This window comes from Elephas maximus, chromosome 26 (assembly GCF_024166365.1).
Source record: "Elephas maximus indicus isolate mEleMax1 chromosome 26, mEleMax1 primary haplotype, whole genome shotgun sequence".
Taxonomy (NCBI): Eukaryota; Metazoa; Chordata; class Mammalia; order Proboscidea; family Elephantidae; genus Elephas; species Elephas maximus.
In genome coordinates, this window is record NC_064844.1 from 839,615 (window position 1) to 857,487 (window position 17,873).

Here is a 17,873-nt window from a genome sequence, read left to right on the forward strand (position 1 = left end):
CTTCTTGCTTTTTGGCCAGCAGTTTTGTTTTTAAAACATGAGAATACAAATTGATTTCTGTCTTTAACCTTTCTTTTATTTTCTAGGAATACAGGAATGTTTGAAATTCTGAAAAATAATTATTTTGAGAGATTAAGGACTAAGTTTTTACGGCATAGCTAGAGGCCTGTAACAGACTTACTAATAATAAAGAGCAGTACTGTGGCAGGGATTCCTCTGACCCCTCTGGAAGTCACTTGCTGTTGGTTCCTTTCCCATAATAATTATGTACATTGTACTGATTTTTAAATAATACATGTATTGAGAATGTAGAGACTGAAACTTCAGGGAACACAATAGTTAATATAACCAAGGTTTATAACAAGGAGTTACAAATCCCTAGGTCCAGAGGATGCACTCTGCTCCCAGCTCTTCTTTCTTGGCGGTAGGAGGTCTCTCCCCTCTCTGCTTGCTGCTTTTATATCTCAAAAGAGATTGACTCACAGTATAGCCTAATCCTATAAATTGCATCCTGTCGCATTAATAACTGCCTCTAATCCTGCCTCATTAACATCTTAGAGGTTAGGATTTGCGACGCGTAGGATAAATACACCAGATCACAAGATGGAGGACAAACATACAATACTGGCAATCATGGCCTAGCCAGGTTGGCACACATTTTTGGGGGGATACAGTTCAATCAGTGACACCGTCCTTCTAAAATGTTTATTGGTAGGGAATGTTGGAAGCATTGTGAGCAGTGATCAGTTAGCATATTCAGTGCAGTGATACATAAACTCAAATTCTGAGGCACACAGTACAGCTGATCATAAAGGGTTTAGCAGAATCATTTCAGAGGTCATTTGCTATACAGTGTATCCTTTTTTTCTTTATTTTTTTCTTCTCCCTTTCAGTAAAAATGGTAGATATATTTATTCCCAAAAAGCTTACAGATTTTAGTCATTTAAAAGTTGTGTACTGTCCTTACCGATAGCTCTTTTCTGAGCTACGGCCACCTAGATTTCTTCCAACTAAGTTTAGCAGCTGTTGATGCTACTTTCACTGTGGGTGGCATAGATCGATCAGGATATTTCAGAATACTAATATGGCTCAACAGTAGTAGTCTCAAGTGATTTGCTGAGAAATGCCAGATCTGAGTCTTGATTTTGAATTTATTTATTGTAACTACAGCTAAGTGGTAACATGTTACGCTAGAAAAACGCACAGTTCTAACTACTATCAGGATGTATGTACGTGCCAGTGAATAAATTTAAATCCAGAGAAATAAAATAATTTTCCCAGAGGAGATTTTGGTATGTACAGCTTTACATTAACTCTTAAGTTTCATCAGAATATCAGAGCGTCTTTGCCTGCCAAACCGTTGAGAGCCCCTGCCTTCCGGCGTGCTGAAGCAGAGTGTAGTGGTGAGGAGTGTGGCCTTGGGGCCCGGTGGACACAGGCTCCGTTTCTGCTTCAACACTTGTGAACTGGGTGACTGTGACACACTAGTTAACCTACACTCACGTCCTCATTTGTGAAGCTAGAATAATACTAAAACCACCCGACCTTAGTGAGGTGTGAAGAAACAATGTGCTTACTGTAGCATCTGAAAGAAGAGCTTCATAAACAGCTACTTTAATTAAAATGGTTAAAGTTTATTTTAGAAGTTGTGGTAACTTGTAGGACACGTAAGCTAAAGCATGAAGAGCCATACAGAAGAATAGCTTCTAACATAATTCTGTTCATACGTCAGTAAGTATGAACAGTTTTTAGCCGGCAGAAATTAAAGGTAAGGGAGTCCCTGGTTGGTGCAAAGGGTTAATGTGCTTGGCCCCTAACCGAAAGGTCGAAAGCTTGTGTCCATCCGCAGTTGCCTCGGAAGAAAAGCCTGGCAATCCAGTGTTGAAAATCAGTCACTGAAAGCCTTGTGGAGTACAGTTGTACTCTGACGCACAGGGTCAGCGTGAGTCAGAGGTGACTTGATGGCAACTAGCTTTTTAATAAGGGTAGAATATTACACCTCTCATTGTTTATGCTGATGGAAGAGGTGAAAATACACTATGTAGTTGGATCGTAGTGATTTGTGGTAACAGCCTTTGTCCTTGCCTCTGCCCCCTCACCAAATTATTTTCTTGTGCCTGCCGTTTGGCACCAGAAAATATTGTTGCCTAGGTTAGGACTGTGATTCTTGTTAGGGGATAAATAGCTACTAATAAAGTACAGTTAACATACACCCGTTCCTCACTTACCGACATTTTTAGGTTCTATAGACCAAGCTGTTATGTGAAAATTGGCAGTAGGCAAAAAAGGAGGAGGACCACACCGGATCACAAAATGGAGGATGACTACGTCATTACATAACCGCCAGATTACATCATTACATGACTGCCAAACCACTGAGTATCAGAGCCCAACCACGCTGACACATAACCTTAATCATCACAGCCAGCGCTACTCTCGACTTGCACCTTGGCGTTTGTTACTGCCAAGCGTATGTCATTAATGTGCAAAAAGTCGAACAGCAGATTTTTTTTTACTGATGTCATAAATGCGAAATGTTGAATAATGAATGTCACGGATTGAATTGTGTCCCCCCAAAATATGTGTCAACTTGGCTAGGTAATGATTCCCAGTATTGTATGACTGTCTACTGTTTTGTCATCTCATGTGATTTCCCCGTGTACTGTAAATACTATCACCATGATGTTAATCAGTTATACTGATGAAATCTACAAGATTAGATACTCTCTTAAGCCACTCTCTTTTGAGACATAAAAGAGAGAAGCAAGCAGAGAGACATGGGGACCTCGTACCACCACGAAAGCAGTGCTAGGAGCAGAGCACGTCCTTTGGACCCGAGGTTCCTGCGCTGGGATGCTCCCATACCAAGGGAAGACTGATGACAAGGACCTTCCTCCAGAGCTGACAGAGGCATAAAGCCTTCCCCTGGAGCCAGTGCCTTGAATTCGGACTTCTAGCCTACTGGACTGTGAGAGAATAAACTTCTTTTTGTTAAAGCCACCCACTTCTCATATTTCTGTTATAGCAGCACTAGGTGGCTAAGGCAGCAAGATAGTTGAAAAGTGAGGTATAGGTGTGTAGAAAGGATTCTTAAGTCGTGCCAGTGGATTCACAGGAGTCCGTAAATGGACCTTAGGGAGCTAATGAACCCATGAAATTTAATACAAAATGTCCTTTGACAGCCTGGAAGAAAAGAATTAATAGCTTTCATAAGATTATCAGTGGTTAAGAGTCATTTTTCTAGTGTATTAACTGGAATCAAGGTCAAGGAGAACGTGCACTTAAAAATTAAAGTGTGTTGGCAATTTAATATTTTTAAGCATTAAAAAGATTTTTATATTTTATTTTTTTATACTTTATATATATATTGGAAACCCTGGTGGCATAGTGGTTAAGTGCTATGGCTGATAACCAAAGGGTCAGCAGTTCGAATCTGCCAGGCGCTCCTTGGAGACTCTGTGGGGCAGTTCTGCTCTGTCCTATAGGGTCGCTGTGAGTTGGAATCGAGTCAGTGGCACTGGGTTTGGTTTATATATATTTTTCTTTTATTGAAATTTTTTTTTAGAGAAAATACAGATAATAAAAAGTTAAAAAAAGAAAAAAAGGATGCCACCATCCAGAGTAATGACTGAAAACTTCTTGTGTATATTCTTCGTGAGAGGTCGTGCCCAGTACAGTTGAAAATTACAAAGATGTGATTTTAATATATCTATAAATCAAACCAAACCCATTGCCATCAAATCAGTTCAGACTCATGGAGACCCTATAGAACAGAGTAGAACTGGCCTGTAGGGTTTCCAAGGCAGAAATTTTTTATGGAAGCAGACTGTCAAATATTTCTCCCTCAGAGTGGCTGGTGGGTTTGAACTGCCAACCTTTCAGTTAGCAGCTAAGCACTTTAACCAATGCGCCACCAGGGCTCATACATAAAGAAGGCAAGAGGTCTTTAAAAAGATAAAAGAAAGAAAAGACTAAAATGGATGTCAGAAGAGTTCTAAAGCTTGCTCTTGAATGTAGAGTAGCTAAAGTGAATGGAAGAAATGATCATGTGATAGAGCTAAAGATTTCAAAAGGTGGCTAGAGAAGACAAAGTATTATAATGAAATGTGCAAAGACCTAGAGTTAGAAAACCAAAAGGGAAGAACACACTCGACGTTTCTCAAGCTGAAAGAACTGAAAAGAAAATTCAAGCCTGGAGTTGCAATATTGAAGGATTCTGTGGAGAACATATTAAATGACCCAGAAAGTATTCAAGAAGATGGAAGGAATATACAGAATCACTATGGGAGAAAGAATTGGTTGACGTTCAACCATTTCAGGAGGTACTGAAGAGAAAACTCCAAACTGCACAGAAGGTATTGGCAAAAAACAAGGCTTGAGGAATTGACAGAATACCAATTGAGATGCTTCAACAAATGGATGCGATGCTGGAAGTGCTCACTTATCTATGCCAAGAAGTTTGGAAGACAGCCACCAGGCCAGCTGACTGGAAGAGATCTGTATTTGTGCCCATTCCAAAGAAGGGTGATCCAGCAGAATGAGGAAATTATCGAGTAATATCATACACAAGTAAAATTTTGCTGAGAATCATTCAAAAGCGGCTGCAGCAGTACATTGACAGGGAGCTGCCAGAAATTTGAGCCAGATTCAGAAGAAGACATGGAACGAGGGATATCATTGGTGATGTCAGGTGGATCTTGGCTGGAAGCAGGAAACACCAGAAAAGTGTTTACCTGTGTTTTATTGACTATGCGAAGGGGTTCGACTGTGTGGATCATAAATTATGGATAACAGTGAAGGATGGAAATTCTAGGACACTTAATTGTGCTCATGGTGAACCTGTACATAGACCAGGAGGCAGTTGTTCAGACAGAACAAGGGGATACTGTGTGGTTTAAAATCAGGAAAGGTGTGCATCAGAGTTGTATCCTTTTACTCTACTTACTCAATCTGTATGCTGAGCAGATAATCCAAGAAGCTGGACTATGAAGAAGAAGGTGGCATCAGGATATGTGGCATCTGTGATTTGCAGATGCCACAACCTTGTTTGCTACAAGCAAAGAGGACTCAAAACACTTACTGATGAAGTTAAAGATTACAGCCTTTAGTATGGATTACACCTTAACATAAAGAAGACAAAAATCCTCACAACTGGAGCAGTAATGAATGTCATGATAAATGGAGAAAAAATTGAAGTCGTCAGGGATTTCATTTTACTTGGATCTGCAGTCAACACCCTTGGAAGCAGCAGCCAAGAAATCAAACGATGCATTGCATTGGGCAGACCTGCTACAAAAGAACTCTTTAAAGTGTTGAAAAGCAAGTATGATGCTTTGAGGACTAAGGTGCACCTGATCCAAGCTGTGGTGTTTTCAGTTACCTCGTATGCATGCGAAACTGGACAGTGAATAAGGAAGAACGAAGAATTGATGTCTTTGAATTATGGTGTTAGCAAAGTATATTGAACATACCATAGATTGCCAGAAGAATGAACAAATCTGTCTTGGAAGATGTACAGCCAGCACACTCCTTAGAAGTGAGGATAATGAAACTTTGTCTCAGTACTTTGGATGTGTTATCAGAGGGACCCAGTCCCTGTAGAAGGACATCATACTTGGTAAAGTAGAAGGTCAGTGAAAAAGAGGAAGGCTGTTAGTCAGATGGATTGACGCAGTGGCTGTAACAGTGGACTCAAACATAGCAACGATTATGAGGATGGCGTAGTACTGGGCCGTATTTGGTTCTGTTGTACATAGGGTTGCTATGAGTCAGAACCGACTGGATGGCACCTGACAACAACATCATGATGTTGCATATTGGTCCAGTCGTGAGGGTTTTTGTTTTCTTTATGTTGAGATATAATCTATACTGAAGACTGTAGTCTTTGATCTTCATGAGTAAGTACTTCAGGTCCTGTTAACATTCAGCAAGCAAGGTTGTATCATCTGCGTATCGCAGGTCCATAAACTATGGACTTCCTTTTATGATGTGTAAGGATTTCTCTCTTTTACTCTTCCCTGTCCTTTCAATATAATTGTCAGTTTTTGAGATAGTTTTAAAGATAAAAAATCGCTCAGTGGAAACCAGAAAGGGTTCTGTGGTTCATTTCCTGTCTTGTACGTTTTGTTTCCTCGAGTTTACTGGATGGTTTTTCATATGATTACTTTTCTGTGTATGGATCACTGATTTCTTTCCAAACACTTTCACCCTTTTCAGTACTATTTTTTACATCCCTATACACCATTAGATGATTTATTATTTCCACCCCCCCCCCAGGTCTCCTTTGGCCTTTATTCTCCTGCTCCAGTTTGTGTTGCCTGCTCGCTGCAGTTACTAAACAGTTATTTTCCCTGTAGATCCCATTTGTGAAATCCCTTTTGCCTCTGTCCCATATAGGATCTCTAGTTTCCTGGATTCCATGTTGTCACCTCTACTGGTTCACTTCCTTGTTTTGTTAGGAAGACATTTTTTTTTCTGAGAAAGGGGTGCATGGGAGAGAAATATTTTTTAGACCCTTGTTGTTGTTGTTGTTAGGTGCTGTCGAGTCGGTTCCGACTCATAGCGACCCTATGCACAACAGAAGGAAACGCTGCCCAGTCCTACGCTATCCTTACAATCGTTGTTATGCCCGAGCTCATTGTTGCAGCCACTGTGTCAGTCTATCTTGTTGAGGGTCTTACTCTTTTCTGCTGACCCTGTACTCTGCCAAGCATGATGTCCTTCTCCAGGGACCGATCCCTCCTGACAACATGTCCAAAGTATGTAAGACGCAGTCTTGCCATCCTTGCCTCTAAGGAGCATTCAGGCTGCACTTTTCTCCAAGACAGATTTGTTTGTTCTTTGGCGGTCCATGGTATATTCAATATTCTTCGCCAACACCACAGTTCAAAGGTGTCAACTCTTCTTCGGTCTTCCTTATTCATTGTCCAGCTTTCACATGCATATGATGAGATTGAAAATACCATGGTTTGGGTCAGGTGCACCTTAGTCTTCAGGGTGACATCTTTGTTCTTCAACACTTTGAAGAGGTCCTTTGCAGCAGATTTACCCAATGCAATGCGTCTTTTGATTTCTCGACTGCTGCTTCCGTGGCTGTTGATTGTGGATCCAAGTAAAACGAAATCCTTGACAACTTCAGTCTTTTCTCCGTTTATCATGGCACGACTCTAAATGAGAAGAAACAGCTGTAAACATCCATTAATAATCGGAACCTGGAATGTATGAAGTATGACTCTAGGAAAATTGGAAATTATCAAAAATGAAATGGAACGCATAAACATCAATATCCTAGGCATTAGTGAGGTGAAATGGACTGGTATTGGCCATTCTGAATCAGACAATCATATAGTCTACTATGCTGGGAATGACAACTCGAAGAGGAATGGTGTTGTATTCATCATCAAAAGGAAAGTTTCAAGATCTGTCCTGAAGTACAGTGCTGTCAGTGACAGGATAATATCCATATGCCTACAAGGAAGACCAGTTAATACGACTGTTATTGAAATTTACGCACCAACCAATAGGGCCAAAGATGAAGAAATAGAAGATTTTTATCAGCTGCTGCAGTCTGAAATTGATTGAACATGCAATCAAGATGCATTGATAATTACTGGCGATTGGAATGCCAAAGTTGGAAACAAAGGAGGAGGATCAGTAGTTGGAAAATACGGCCTTGGTGATAGAAACAATGCCGGAGATCGAATTATAGAATTTTTCAAGACCAATGACTTCTTCATTGCAAATACCTTCTTTCATCAACATAAATGGCGACTGTACACATGGACCTCGCCAGATGGAGCACACAGAAATCAAATTGACTACATCTGTGGAAAGAGACGACGGAAAAGCTCAATATTATCAGTCAGAACAAGGCCAAGGGCCGACTGTGGAACAGACCATCAATGGCTCATATGCAAGTTCAAGCTGAAACTGAAGAATATCAGAGCAAATCCATGAGAACCAAAATATGACCTTGAGTATATCCCACCTGAATTTAGAGACCATCTCAAGAATAGATTTGACGCATTGAACACTAGTGACGGAAGACCAGACTAATTGTGGAATGACATCAAGGAAATCACCCACGAAGAAAGCAAGAGGTCACTGAAAAGACAGGAAAGAAAGAAAAGACCAAGATGGATGTCAGAGGAGGCTCTGAAACTTGCTCTTGAGCATCGAGCAGCTAAAGCAAAAGGAAGAATTGATGAAGTAAAACAACTGAACAGAAGATTTCAAAGGGCTTCTCGAGAAGACAAAGTAAAGTGTTATAATGACACGTGCAAAGAGCTGGAGATGGAAAACCAAAGGGGAAGAACACGCTTGACGTTTCTCAAGCTGAAAGAACAGAAGAAAAAATTCAAGCCTCGAGTTGTAATAGTGAAGGATTCCATAGGGAAAATATTAAACGACGCAGGAAGCATCAAAAGAAGATGGAAGGAATACACAGAGTCATTGTACCAAAAAGAATTAGTCAATATTCAACCATTTCAAGAGGTGGCATATGATCAGAAACCGATGCTACTGAAGGAAGGAGTCCAAGCTGCTCTGAAGGCACTGGCGAAAAACAAGGCTCCAGGAATTGATGGAATATCAATTGAGATGTTTCAACAAACAGATGCAGCCCTGGAGGTGCTCACTCGTCTATGCCAAGAAATATGGAAGACAGCTTCCTGGCCAACTGACTGGAAGAGATCCATATTTATGCCTATTCCCAAGAAAGGTGATCCAACCGAATGTGGAAATTATAGAACAATATCATATGCAAGCACAATTTTGCTGAAGATCATTCAAAAACGGCTGCAGCAGTATATTGATAGGGACCTGCCAGAAATTCAGGCTGGTTTCAGAAGAGGACGTGGAACCAGGGATATCATTGCTGATGTCAGATGGATCCTGGCTGAAAGCAGAGAATATCAGAAGAGTATTTACCTGTGTTTTATTGACTATGCAAAGGCATTCGACCGTGTGGATCATAACAAACTATGGATAACATTGCGAAAAATGGGAATTCCAGAACACTTAATTGTGCTCATGAGGAACCTTTACGTAGACCAAGAGGCAGTTGTTCAGACAGAACAAGGGGATACCGATTGGTTTAAAGTCAGGAAAGGTTTGTGTCAGGGTTGTATTCTTTCACCATACCTATTCAATCTGTATGCTGAACAAATAATCCGAGAAGCTGGAGTATAGGAAGAAGAACGGGGCATTAGGATTGGAGGAAGACTCATTAACAACCTGCGTTATACAGATGACACAACCTTACTTGCTGAAAGTGATGAGGACTTGAAGCACTTACCAATGAAGATCAAAGACCACAGCCTTCAGTGTGGATTACACCTCAACATAAAGAAAACAAAAATCCTCACAACTGGACCAATGAGCATTTAGACCCTTAGGTCTGAAAATGTCTGTTCTATCCTCGCACTTAAGAGTTTCTGTTAGATACAAAATTCAAAGTGAAATACAATTTTCTCTCAATTCTGAAAGTATTCTATTATATTCTACCTTGCAATATTGCTTTGGAGACATACTAGTTATTTTTATTCCTGAACTTTTCCATGTTCCTCTATTCACCCTCCCTGAAAGTTTTTAGGATCTTCTTTATCCCTCCTTGGCTTCTGAAATTTCATGATGCTAGGTGTCTTGGAGTAGTCCTGGTTGTGCAGTGGTTAGGTGATCGGCTGCTAACGGAATGGTTGGAGGTTCATACCCACCCAACGGCTCCACGGGAGAAAGACCTGTCAAATCTGCTTCAGTAAAGATTATAGCCACGAAACCCTACGGGGGGTTCTTCTTTGTTACGTGGGGTCGCCATGAGTTGAAATAGACTCCACAGCACCCGGCAACAACAACATGTATCTTGGTGGGCCTTTCAGTTATGAAAATTTTCTTACTTGGTAATTTCCTCACCTCCATGTTTTCTACTCTGTCTTCCTGGAGCTTTTATCAGTCAGTTACTGTACTTCCTTGATTGATCAATTTCTTTCCTTTTTTTTCTCCCCATTGTCAGTATTCTGCTTTATGGGAGTTTTCTAAACTTCACCTTCTACTGAATTTTAAAAATTATTCCAGGCAGTCCCCGGGTTATGAACATCCGACTTAGGGACGACTCACACTTGCCTTTTAATGTCATGTACATTTGGCCTCACTTTGAAATGACTGAACCAACCCCTGCTTGCAACAGATTCATCACAATCGCCTTCAGCTGCTGCAGGTGCAGTTTTTAAATCACCGGAAAGGCTTCAAGCCTTTTCTTGGACTAAAGTAAGGCTAAATGAGAACCCTGTGCATCTGTTCAGACTCACCTACGAATTCCACTTAGAGACTGAGAGACAGGAATGGATCTTGTTCGTAACCCAGGGGCTGTGTGTATAACTCTAATTTTTAAATTGTAAACAACATGTATAGGAAAAAAGTGTATAATGAATGTATGTACTCATTGAAGGGCTCTATTTTGTAGTCTGAATTTTTTAATAGCATCCTGTTTTTGTTTTATGGCTCCGAAGATGCAAATTACAGTTAGAAATGTTTTCTTCCCTGCATTTTCTCTTTTGCTTCTGAAGTTCTCATGTTTGTTTTGACCTGTCTTTGGTGATGCAGATTTTTCTTGGAAGTTTTATTATCCTTGCCTATCTTTTCATGGTTAAGAGAATGATCCTAAAATGTGGATTGGAAATTCTGTGTGTGTGGGCGGGGGGTATTTCAGAATTGTATGATGGTAAGATGGTGAGCAGGCTCTTTTACTGGGATAAATGATATTTTCTTTTGGATTATTCAGATTCTCTAAGAGGAGTTTCCAGTCTTTGGCCTTTGAGGAATGTTGATATGGTTGTTGGCCAGGGAAAGGTGCTTGAGGAGGGTCACCATTCAGTCATACGTTTTCTCTTAATTCTCGTTTTCAGCTTTTCATATCGTCTCTGCTCTCTTCAGTATCTGGTGTTCTAGAGTTTGTCTTGTTCACTGTACGTACAGAAAAAACTCGTTTTCTGGGTCAAGTAGGAAGAGTATTCGGTTTATCTGGGATGGTGGGATGTCAGGGTTGCTGTAGCAAATCTTGCCAACTAAGCCAATTATGCAGATCAGTCTAGGGGGACTGAGATCACCCACTTCGAACGTCAAGTTGTGTGGCGGATCCGTATGCCAACTGTGTCCTGTGGAAATCTCATCTTTCCTTCCCTGTTTAGTTCAGATGCCAGCTGCCCATGCAGCTCTTCTTTCTGACCCTAGCCGCCCAGGGCTAGGATCAGTGGGTACAGCCGCAAGCTCAGGAGTCCATATGACTCCCTACCTTCAGACTAGCCAGCCTCTGCTACTCACTTGGGACCTGTAATTGGCTGGCATGTCTCACAGAGCTCAAGGGAAGTACCATACCCATGACTGCAGCTTTTACAAAAAAGGATACAAATGAAGGGACGCATAGGGTAGGGTCTGGAAGGGGTCCCAGCGCAGAGCTTCCACGTCCCAGGGGAACACACTACTCTCCCAAGAACAGATGTTCATTCTTACCAACCAGGAAGCTCCATCTGAGCCTGAGTGCTCTGGGCTTTTATCGGCCTCAGTATATGGCCATGACAGATGACATCATGCCTCATGCAGCTTCATCGGCACTGGACCCCTAGGTGGTTCTTCTGGGTCTGGCCAGCACCCCCCCATTAGCCTCAGGTGTATCCTGGCTCCCATGAACCCAGAACAAAAGGCCAGATTGCTTTCTGCTGCTCACAGATGGAAACCTGGAGGTTTGAATAGTATGTTTTCATTTAATTGCCCTATTTTCTACCACTTGCTTCATCCCTGCCTTTAGAAGCATCTCATGCTTTCTTCAGTTCTGCACCTTTTCAGTGTCCTGTTGGGGTGAGTCTTTCTTTGTGTTGGTATGTTACTCTGTAATGACTTCCAAGTTTATTTCTTCTACTCTCTATCACTTACACTTACTTCTTTTTATATCTTCTAAAATTTGTTGGCAGCTGTCTTCTTTCATTATCTCTGTCCTCGTGGTATGATGTCGTTTTTCCCTTAGTATATTTGTAATCAGGTCTGGAATACAGCAGAAATAAGCTTATGTGTAAAATCAAGTTAGAGTTACCTGAAAGTGATGCTTTTATTTAAAAACAAAACTTTTCCACCCTGCATTTTGAGTATGGCATGTAGAAAGAAGTGCTATATTGAGAATTCACATACAGTCGATCCTCATTATTTGCACATTCCATATCTATGAATTCGCCTACTCACTGAAATTTACTTGAAACCCTAGAATCAGTACTTGTGGCGCTTTTGTGACCATTCATGGACATGTGCAGAGCAGTGAATAGTTTGAGTTGTCAGATTCATACGTCCCTAGCTGAGGTTGAACAAGGCGACGCCCTGCCTTCTTGTTTCACCTTTCATGCTGTAAACAGGTATCCTTTTTGTGGTCTATTTAGTGTCTTTTTTTTTTTTTGCTTTTTTTAGGTTTTGTTGCTTGAAATGACCCCTAAGATTAGTGCTCTTAGGGCTGTCTAGTATTTCAAAGTACAAGAAGGCTGTGGTGTGCCTTATGGAGAAAACACGTATGTTAGGTGTTAGGTAAGCTTCACTCAGGTATGAGTTACAGTGCGATGGGCTATGAGTTCAGTTTTAATCGATCTGCAGTGTGATCCATCAGAAGGAAGAGGAGGAAATTTGCTGATCTGGATGTTAGGCCGCTCTGGAAAACACTAAAGTAACATCTGTAGTGTGTGAGGAGGCTACAAAAAAGATGGAATGATGGCTAAATTTGTAGATTCATGATATGACGACTGGTTTAACAAAGCCTAGTGGACAGCGTTGTTGTGAGGCTGAAAGCCAGAGAAATTAATGATTACGTCACCCAGAGTTAGGAAAACGTTAAACCCCTTCTAGCTGGTGCTGGCCAGCTTACACAGTTCAACCAGCAGGCACGGTCGGCTCTTCAGATCTGGACGCTGGAGGAATTTAAAAAATACCTGCTGAGTGTTACACAGGAAAAGGGTTATGTGGAAAAATGGATTTTCAGTATGGCACTGACCTCTCCCTTGGTTTCCATGGGGCAAGAAAAGGTGGAGGGGTTTAACTCCAGTGCACTGTCCTGTCACACTCCATGCAGCTCCATCAAGAGTAAGACTTTAGTTAGTGTGTTTATAAAACTTTAAATGCTTAATCTTTGCTTAAGTTTTTAAAGACTTTGTTTGTATTACTGTGTTATATAGAAAATGGTGTGACCAGAGATTCACAGGAACCTAACATTGTGTTTTTTCCAGGAGCAGTGGTTCAGCATTTTAATCCAGTGTTCTTGGCAACTTTACAGAACGTGTTGTCGAGTTGATTTTTGACTCATAGTGACCCCATGTGACAGAGTAGAGCTGCCCCATAGGGTGTTCCAAGGCTTTAATCTTTACCGGAGCAGATTGCAGGTCTTTTTCCTGTGGAACAGCTGGGTGGGTTCGAACTGCCAAGCTTTCTCTTAGCAACTGAGTGCTTAACCATTGTGCCAAGTCTCCTTTCGTAGAATATAACTACCGTGAATAACAAGAATCTGTTCATAGACTTCAGAACTGACCTACTAAAAAGTGTAACTTATGAAGTCTATGTAATCATTTTAAAAATACACACAGAGATAGGTGGATCATCTGTGCCTTATTTTCACTTACGTCTCAGGTCTCCTTACACATTCTGGGGCTACAAGGACCCAGACCCAGCTCTGTTACTTTGTCACATATCATTTTTGTTTTTGAGGATTAGTTTTCTAGTAGTTTATCAAGATGTTTAATTCCCATTTCCTGACAATGAATTTTTAAAATAAATTTGAATCTTTGGCTCAAAGTCGTTTTCCTGAGAAATAAGATTCCATTTTTTATAAAAGGAATATTCAGATTCATGATCCCTCATGTTGAACGTGGTTTTCCCAAAACCTAGGGAAAGAAGGTGTTCACCAAAAAAACTTGAAGAGCAAGGTGTTCTCCAAAAAAAAAGAAGTGCTTGTTTTTCTTTTTGTAGAAATCATGATGTTATAGAAATTTAAAGCCAGAGGAGACCTTAGAGGTTAAAAACCCTTTCATTTTGTCACTGTGAAAACAGGTCTATTTCATTGTAACAAATTACCTCTCAAGTTATTGTTTTAATACAACGGTAAACATTTATTACCCCCAAAGTTTCTTTGAGACAGAAATTTGGGAGTGATTTAGCTTGTTCTGGGCTGGGCCTCAAGGTGTAGTCCACGTCACAGTCATTTTAAGGCTTATCTGGGCCGGGAGGACCTGCTTCCACGTTGACTTATTTACATGGTGGGCAAGTTGGTCCTGGTTGTTAGTGGGAGGCCTCAGTTCTTTCCCATTTGGGCCCCGCTGTGGGCTGCTCGTGTGTCCTCCCATAATAGTTGGCTTTCCCCAGAGCACGTGATCCAAGAGGGCAAGGCAGAAGTGCAGTGCCTTTTATGACCTAGTCTTGGATGTCACACACTGTCATTTCTGCCACATTCTATTCATTTGAAGCGAGTCATGAAATTTGGTCCCCATTCAAGGAGAGGAAAATTGGCCTTCACATTGTGAAGGGAGGAGCATCAAAGAATTTGTGGCCGTGCTTCAAACCCACCACAGCTGGAGAGATGAGATTATTTCTGCATGGCAAAACACAGAGTTGGTGATATATTTGGGCTACAATATAGATATTTTGATTTGTTTCAGTAATATTACTAGGTGAAAATTGTAAGTGATAGGTACTTAACTGTCATCCATCACTGGATATAAATATTATTAGAACCAGGTACTTGTGTGTGTGTGTGTGTGCTGTTTGCTTACTGATTTGACAGACCCTTTGATTATTCACAATATACCAAGCATTAAGCATTGTACTACTCACAGAACATGTAAAAAAGAGTTAGATTTGTATGTAATACTTACTGACTCTTACCGTTTTTATTTTTATTTTTTACTGGAGCTGGTGTGTGTGTGTGTGTGTGTGGTGTTCCTAAACACACTTGATTTACCAAGTAAGTTAGAAATGCCCCTCCCAAGTAGCCTTCAGGGAAATTATTAATTTAAAAATGTAGCTGTTTTATTGGTTGAGAGCAAAACTCCTGATTTAAATAACCAACTAGCTACACTAGTCAGATGTTTATTATAGCTAGTTTCCTAATACTTACTAAACAAACACTAGATGCTCAGTACTTGGAGAAGCAAAGAAATATGCCACAATTTTTGTTCTAAAACATCTCTTTCTGCAGGACAGATAAGTACGTACATAAAACTGAGGATACAGCTGTAGACCTAATGGTGGTGTCTTTACACTAACTAAAATACCAGTTGTTGATATGATGTTGTAGTTATAAGTTTTTATGATGCTACCCTAGCAGGAAGGAGGAAATAAAAACAAATCTAGGAAAGAAGTATTTTAGTATGTGCTTATTTGATTTTTCTTGTTACTTATTAGAAAAATACAGTGGTTGCCTCTCTAGGAAGCTTTCATTTATTGACTTTTTTTTCTCTTATAGGCAATGTCTGTGCTGCTTCAAGGAATATAAGCATCTGGAGATTTTTAACCAAGTAGTTTGTGCGCTTATTAACTTAGTGATTGCCCAAGTTCAGGTGCTCCGGGACCAGCTTTGTAAACATTGTACTCCTATCAACATAGATTCCACGTGGCAAGATGAGAATAACCAAGCAGAAGAACCGCTGAATGTAGAAAGAGAGTGTAGTGAAGAAAGTACAGAAAGACAAAAATCAATAGAAAAAAAATCTGACTCTACAAGAATTTGTAATCTGACTGAGGAGGAATCTTCAAAGAGCTCTGACCCTTTTGGTTTATGGAGTACAGATGAGAAGGAAAAACTCTTACTGTGTGTGGCAAAAATTTTTCAAATTCAGTTTCCCTTATATACTGCTTACAAGCATAACACTCATCCTACTATAGAGGTATGTAAAAAAAAAAAATAGGCACTGTGAATTCTACGTAATATAAGTCATAGTTCACTTGACATCTATTTCTCACATGTGAGTAAATTTGAAGACAGAGTTAATGTTGATGGAAAAATCTATAAAAATCACTACCGTTACTAAGATTTCTCCAGCAGATTTTTATAGCAGTTTGTGTTGAACATTTGCTCAGCGTGGTCCTATTAAGGAAAAATTGGTCACTTGAACTTGTAAAAATTGAACCGTTAGTGATCTCAGCATTTCAGTGGTATAGATGTATGCTTATCTGTTTAAGAAGTAATGCTTGAGGAAAAAGAGGCACAGAGAATTTTGGATTTCATTCTTAGAAACATAAATAACAGAATTTAGAAATCCCTTTGTTAAGGAAAAAAACTAACCAAGTATTAGTAATTATTAGTTTTAAAAGGAGCCCTGGTGGCACAGTGGTTAAGTGCTTGACTACTAACCGAAAGTTTGGCATTTTGAACCTGCCCAGCAGCTCCGTGGGAGAAAGAACTGATAACCTGATTCTGTAAACATTAAATCCAAAAAACCAAGGTACTGTTGAGTCAATTCTGACTTATAATGCCCCTATAGGACAGATAGAACTGCCCTGTTAAATGAATAATTTCTTTTATAAGGATCAACACAAACCTGGCTCCTATGAGGTGGAGGTTAAAGGTGTCCCAAATGTCTAACTTTTCCAAGCTGCTCTGCCACCCATCATCTCTAACATCAGCTATTTCCCCTCGCCTCAGTACTGTCCCTCCTGTCTTTGGGTTCCCTGATTCGCTACAGCATCTCACAGAACTCACGAGCATATAAAGGAAATGGGTCACGTGCTTGTAGAGGCTGGCAACTCCCAAATTCGTGGATCAGGCATGGACTTCTCCGTGGCCCTCAGTCTCTGCCGAAAGGCACTCAGCTTTCTTGCTCTGTGGGCTTGGGAGCCCATTGTCCATCTCCCGTGGGTCTCTCCTTCTTTGATGGTGGCGGGCTCTCCTCTCTGCTCTGGAATTGGCTCTCTCTTAAGGCAAAACTGACCAGTCCCCTCGGCGGGCCACAGTTATCTTCTTTGCACAGCCCCACTCAGTCACCTGGGTGGCAGTCACAAGACTATGGCTAGAACGGCCACATACAAAAGTAATTAATCACACCATACCCATAGAGTTTCCAAGGCTGTAATCTTTACAGAAGCCAACTGCCACGTCTTTCTCCTGTGGAGCAGCTGGTGGATTTGAACCTCCAACCTTCTGGTTAGCAGATGAGTGCATAACCACTGCCCCGCCAGGGCTCCTTTAAAAATTACTCATTAAAGATTACAGCCAAGAAAATCAATTGGGGCAGTTTTTACTCTGTTGCACGGGGTCACAATGAGTTGGAATAGACTTCATGGCACCCAGCAACAACAGTAGTTTTAAGTGGTAATATCTTTTGGTAAATTAAGACACTTGACTGTTTCCATTAGTGATTTATGTGTGTGTGTATATATATATATATAAAAGTTGGGATATATATGTATTCCGCCCCCCCTTGAACATTTTATTGGGCTTTAGGTGAAAGTTTACACAGCAAATTAGTATTCCTATTAATGGTTGGGAAACCCTGGTGGTGTATTGGTTAAATGATACGGCTGTTAACCAAAGGGTTGGCAGTTCGAATCTGCCAGTTGCTCCTTGGGAACTCTATGGGGCAGTTCTACTCTGTCGTATAGGGTCGCTATGAGTCAGAATCGAGTCGACGGCACTGGGTTTGGTTTTATTTTTGGTTATCAATGGTTGGGTGTCAGCATTCTCCCCATTTCCTCCCTGGGTTCCCGTTTGCATTGTTCTGGTTCCCCTGCCCCTCCCTGCCTTCTCAGCTTTTGTGTTGGGCAAATGTTGCCCTTCTGGTCTCATATAGTTGATTGTTCTAAGAAGCATGTTCTTCATGGGGGGGGCGGTGTTTATTTTATAGCCCTGTCTATTAATT

The 17,873-nt window shown here is 40.8% G+C and overlaps 1 protein-coding gene across 3 annotated transcripts in view; it reads left to right on the forward strand.

Moving 5' to 3' along the window:
* The window catches only part of USP34 (ubiquitin specific peptidase 34), a 251,301-nt gene that overhangs the window by 31,731 nt on the left and 201,697 nt on the right, over positions 1-17,873 (forward strand). For all 3 annotated transcript variants that reach the window (XM_049870361.1, XM_049870360.1, XM_049870359.1), the window contains exon 3: positions 15,482-15,902. In XM_049870361.1, the coding sequence (XP_049726318.1) occupies positions 15,482-15,902 (421 nt within the window). The remainder of the gene's footprint in view (positions 1-15,481; positions 15,903-17,873) is intronic.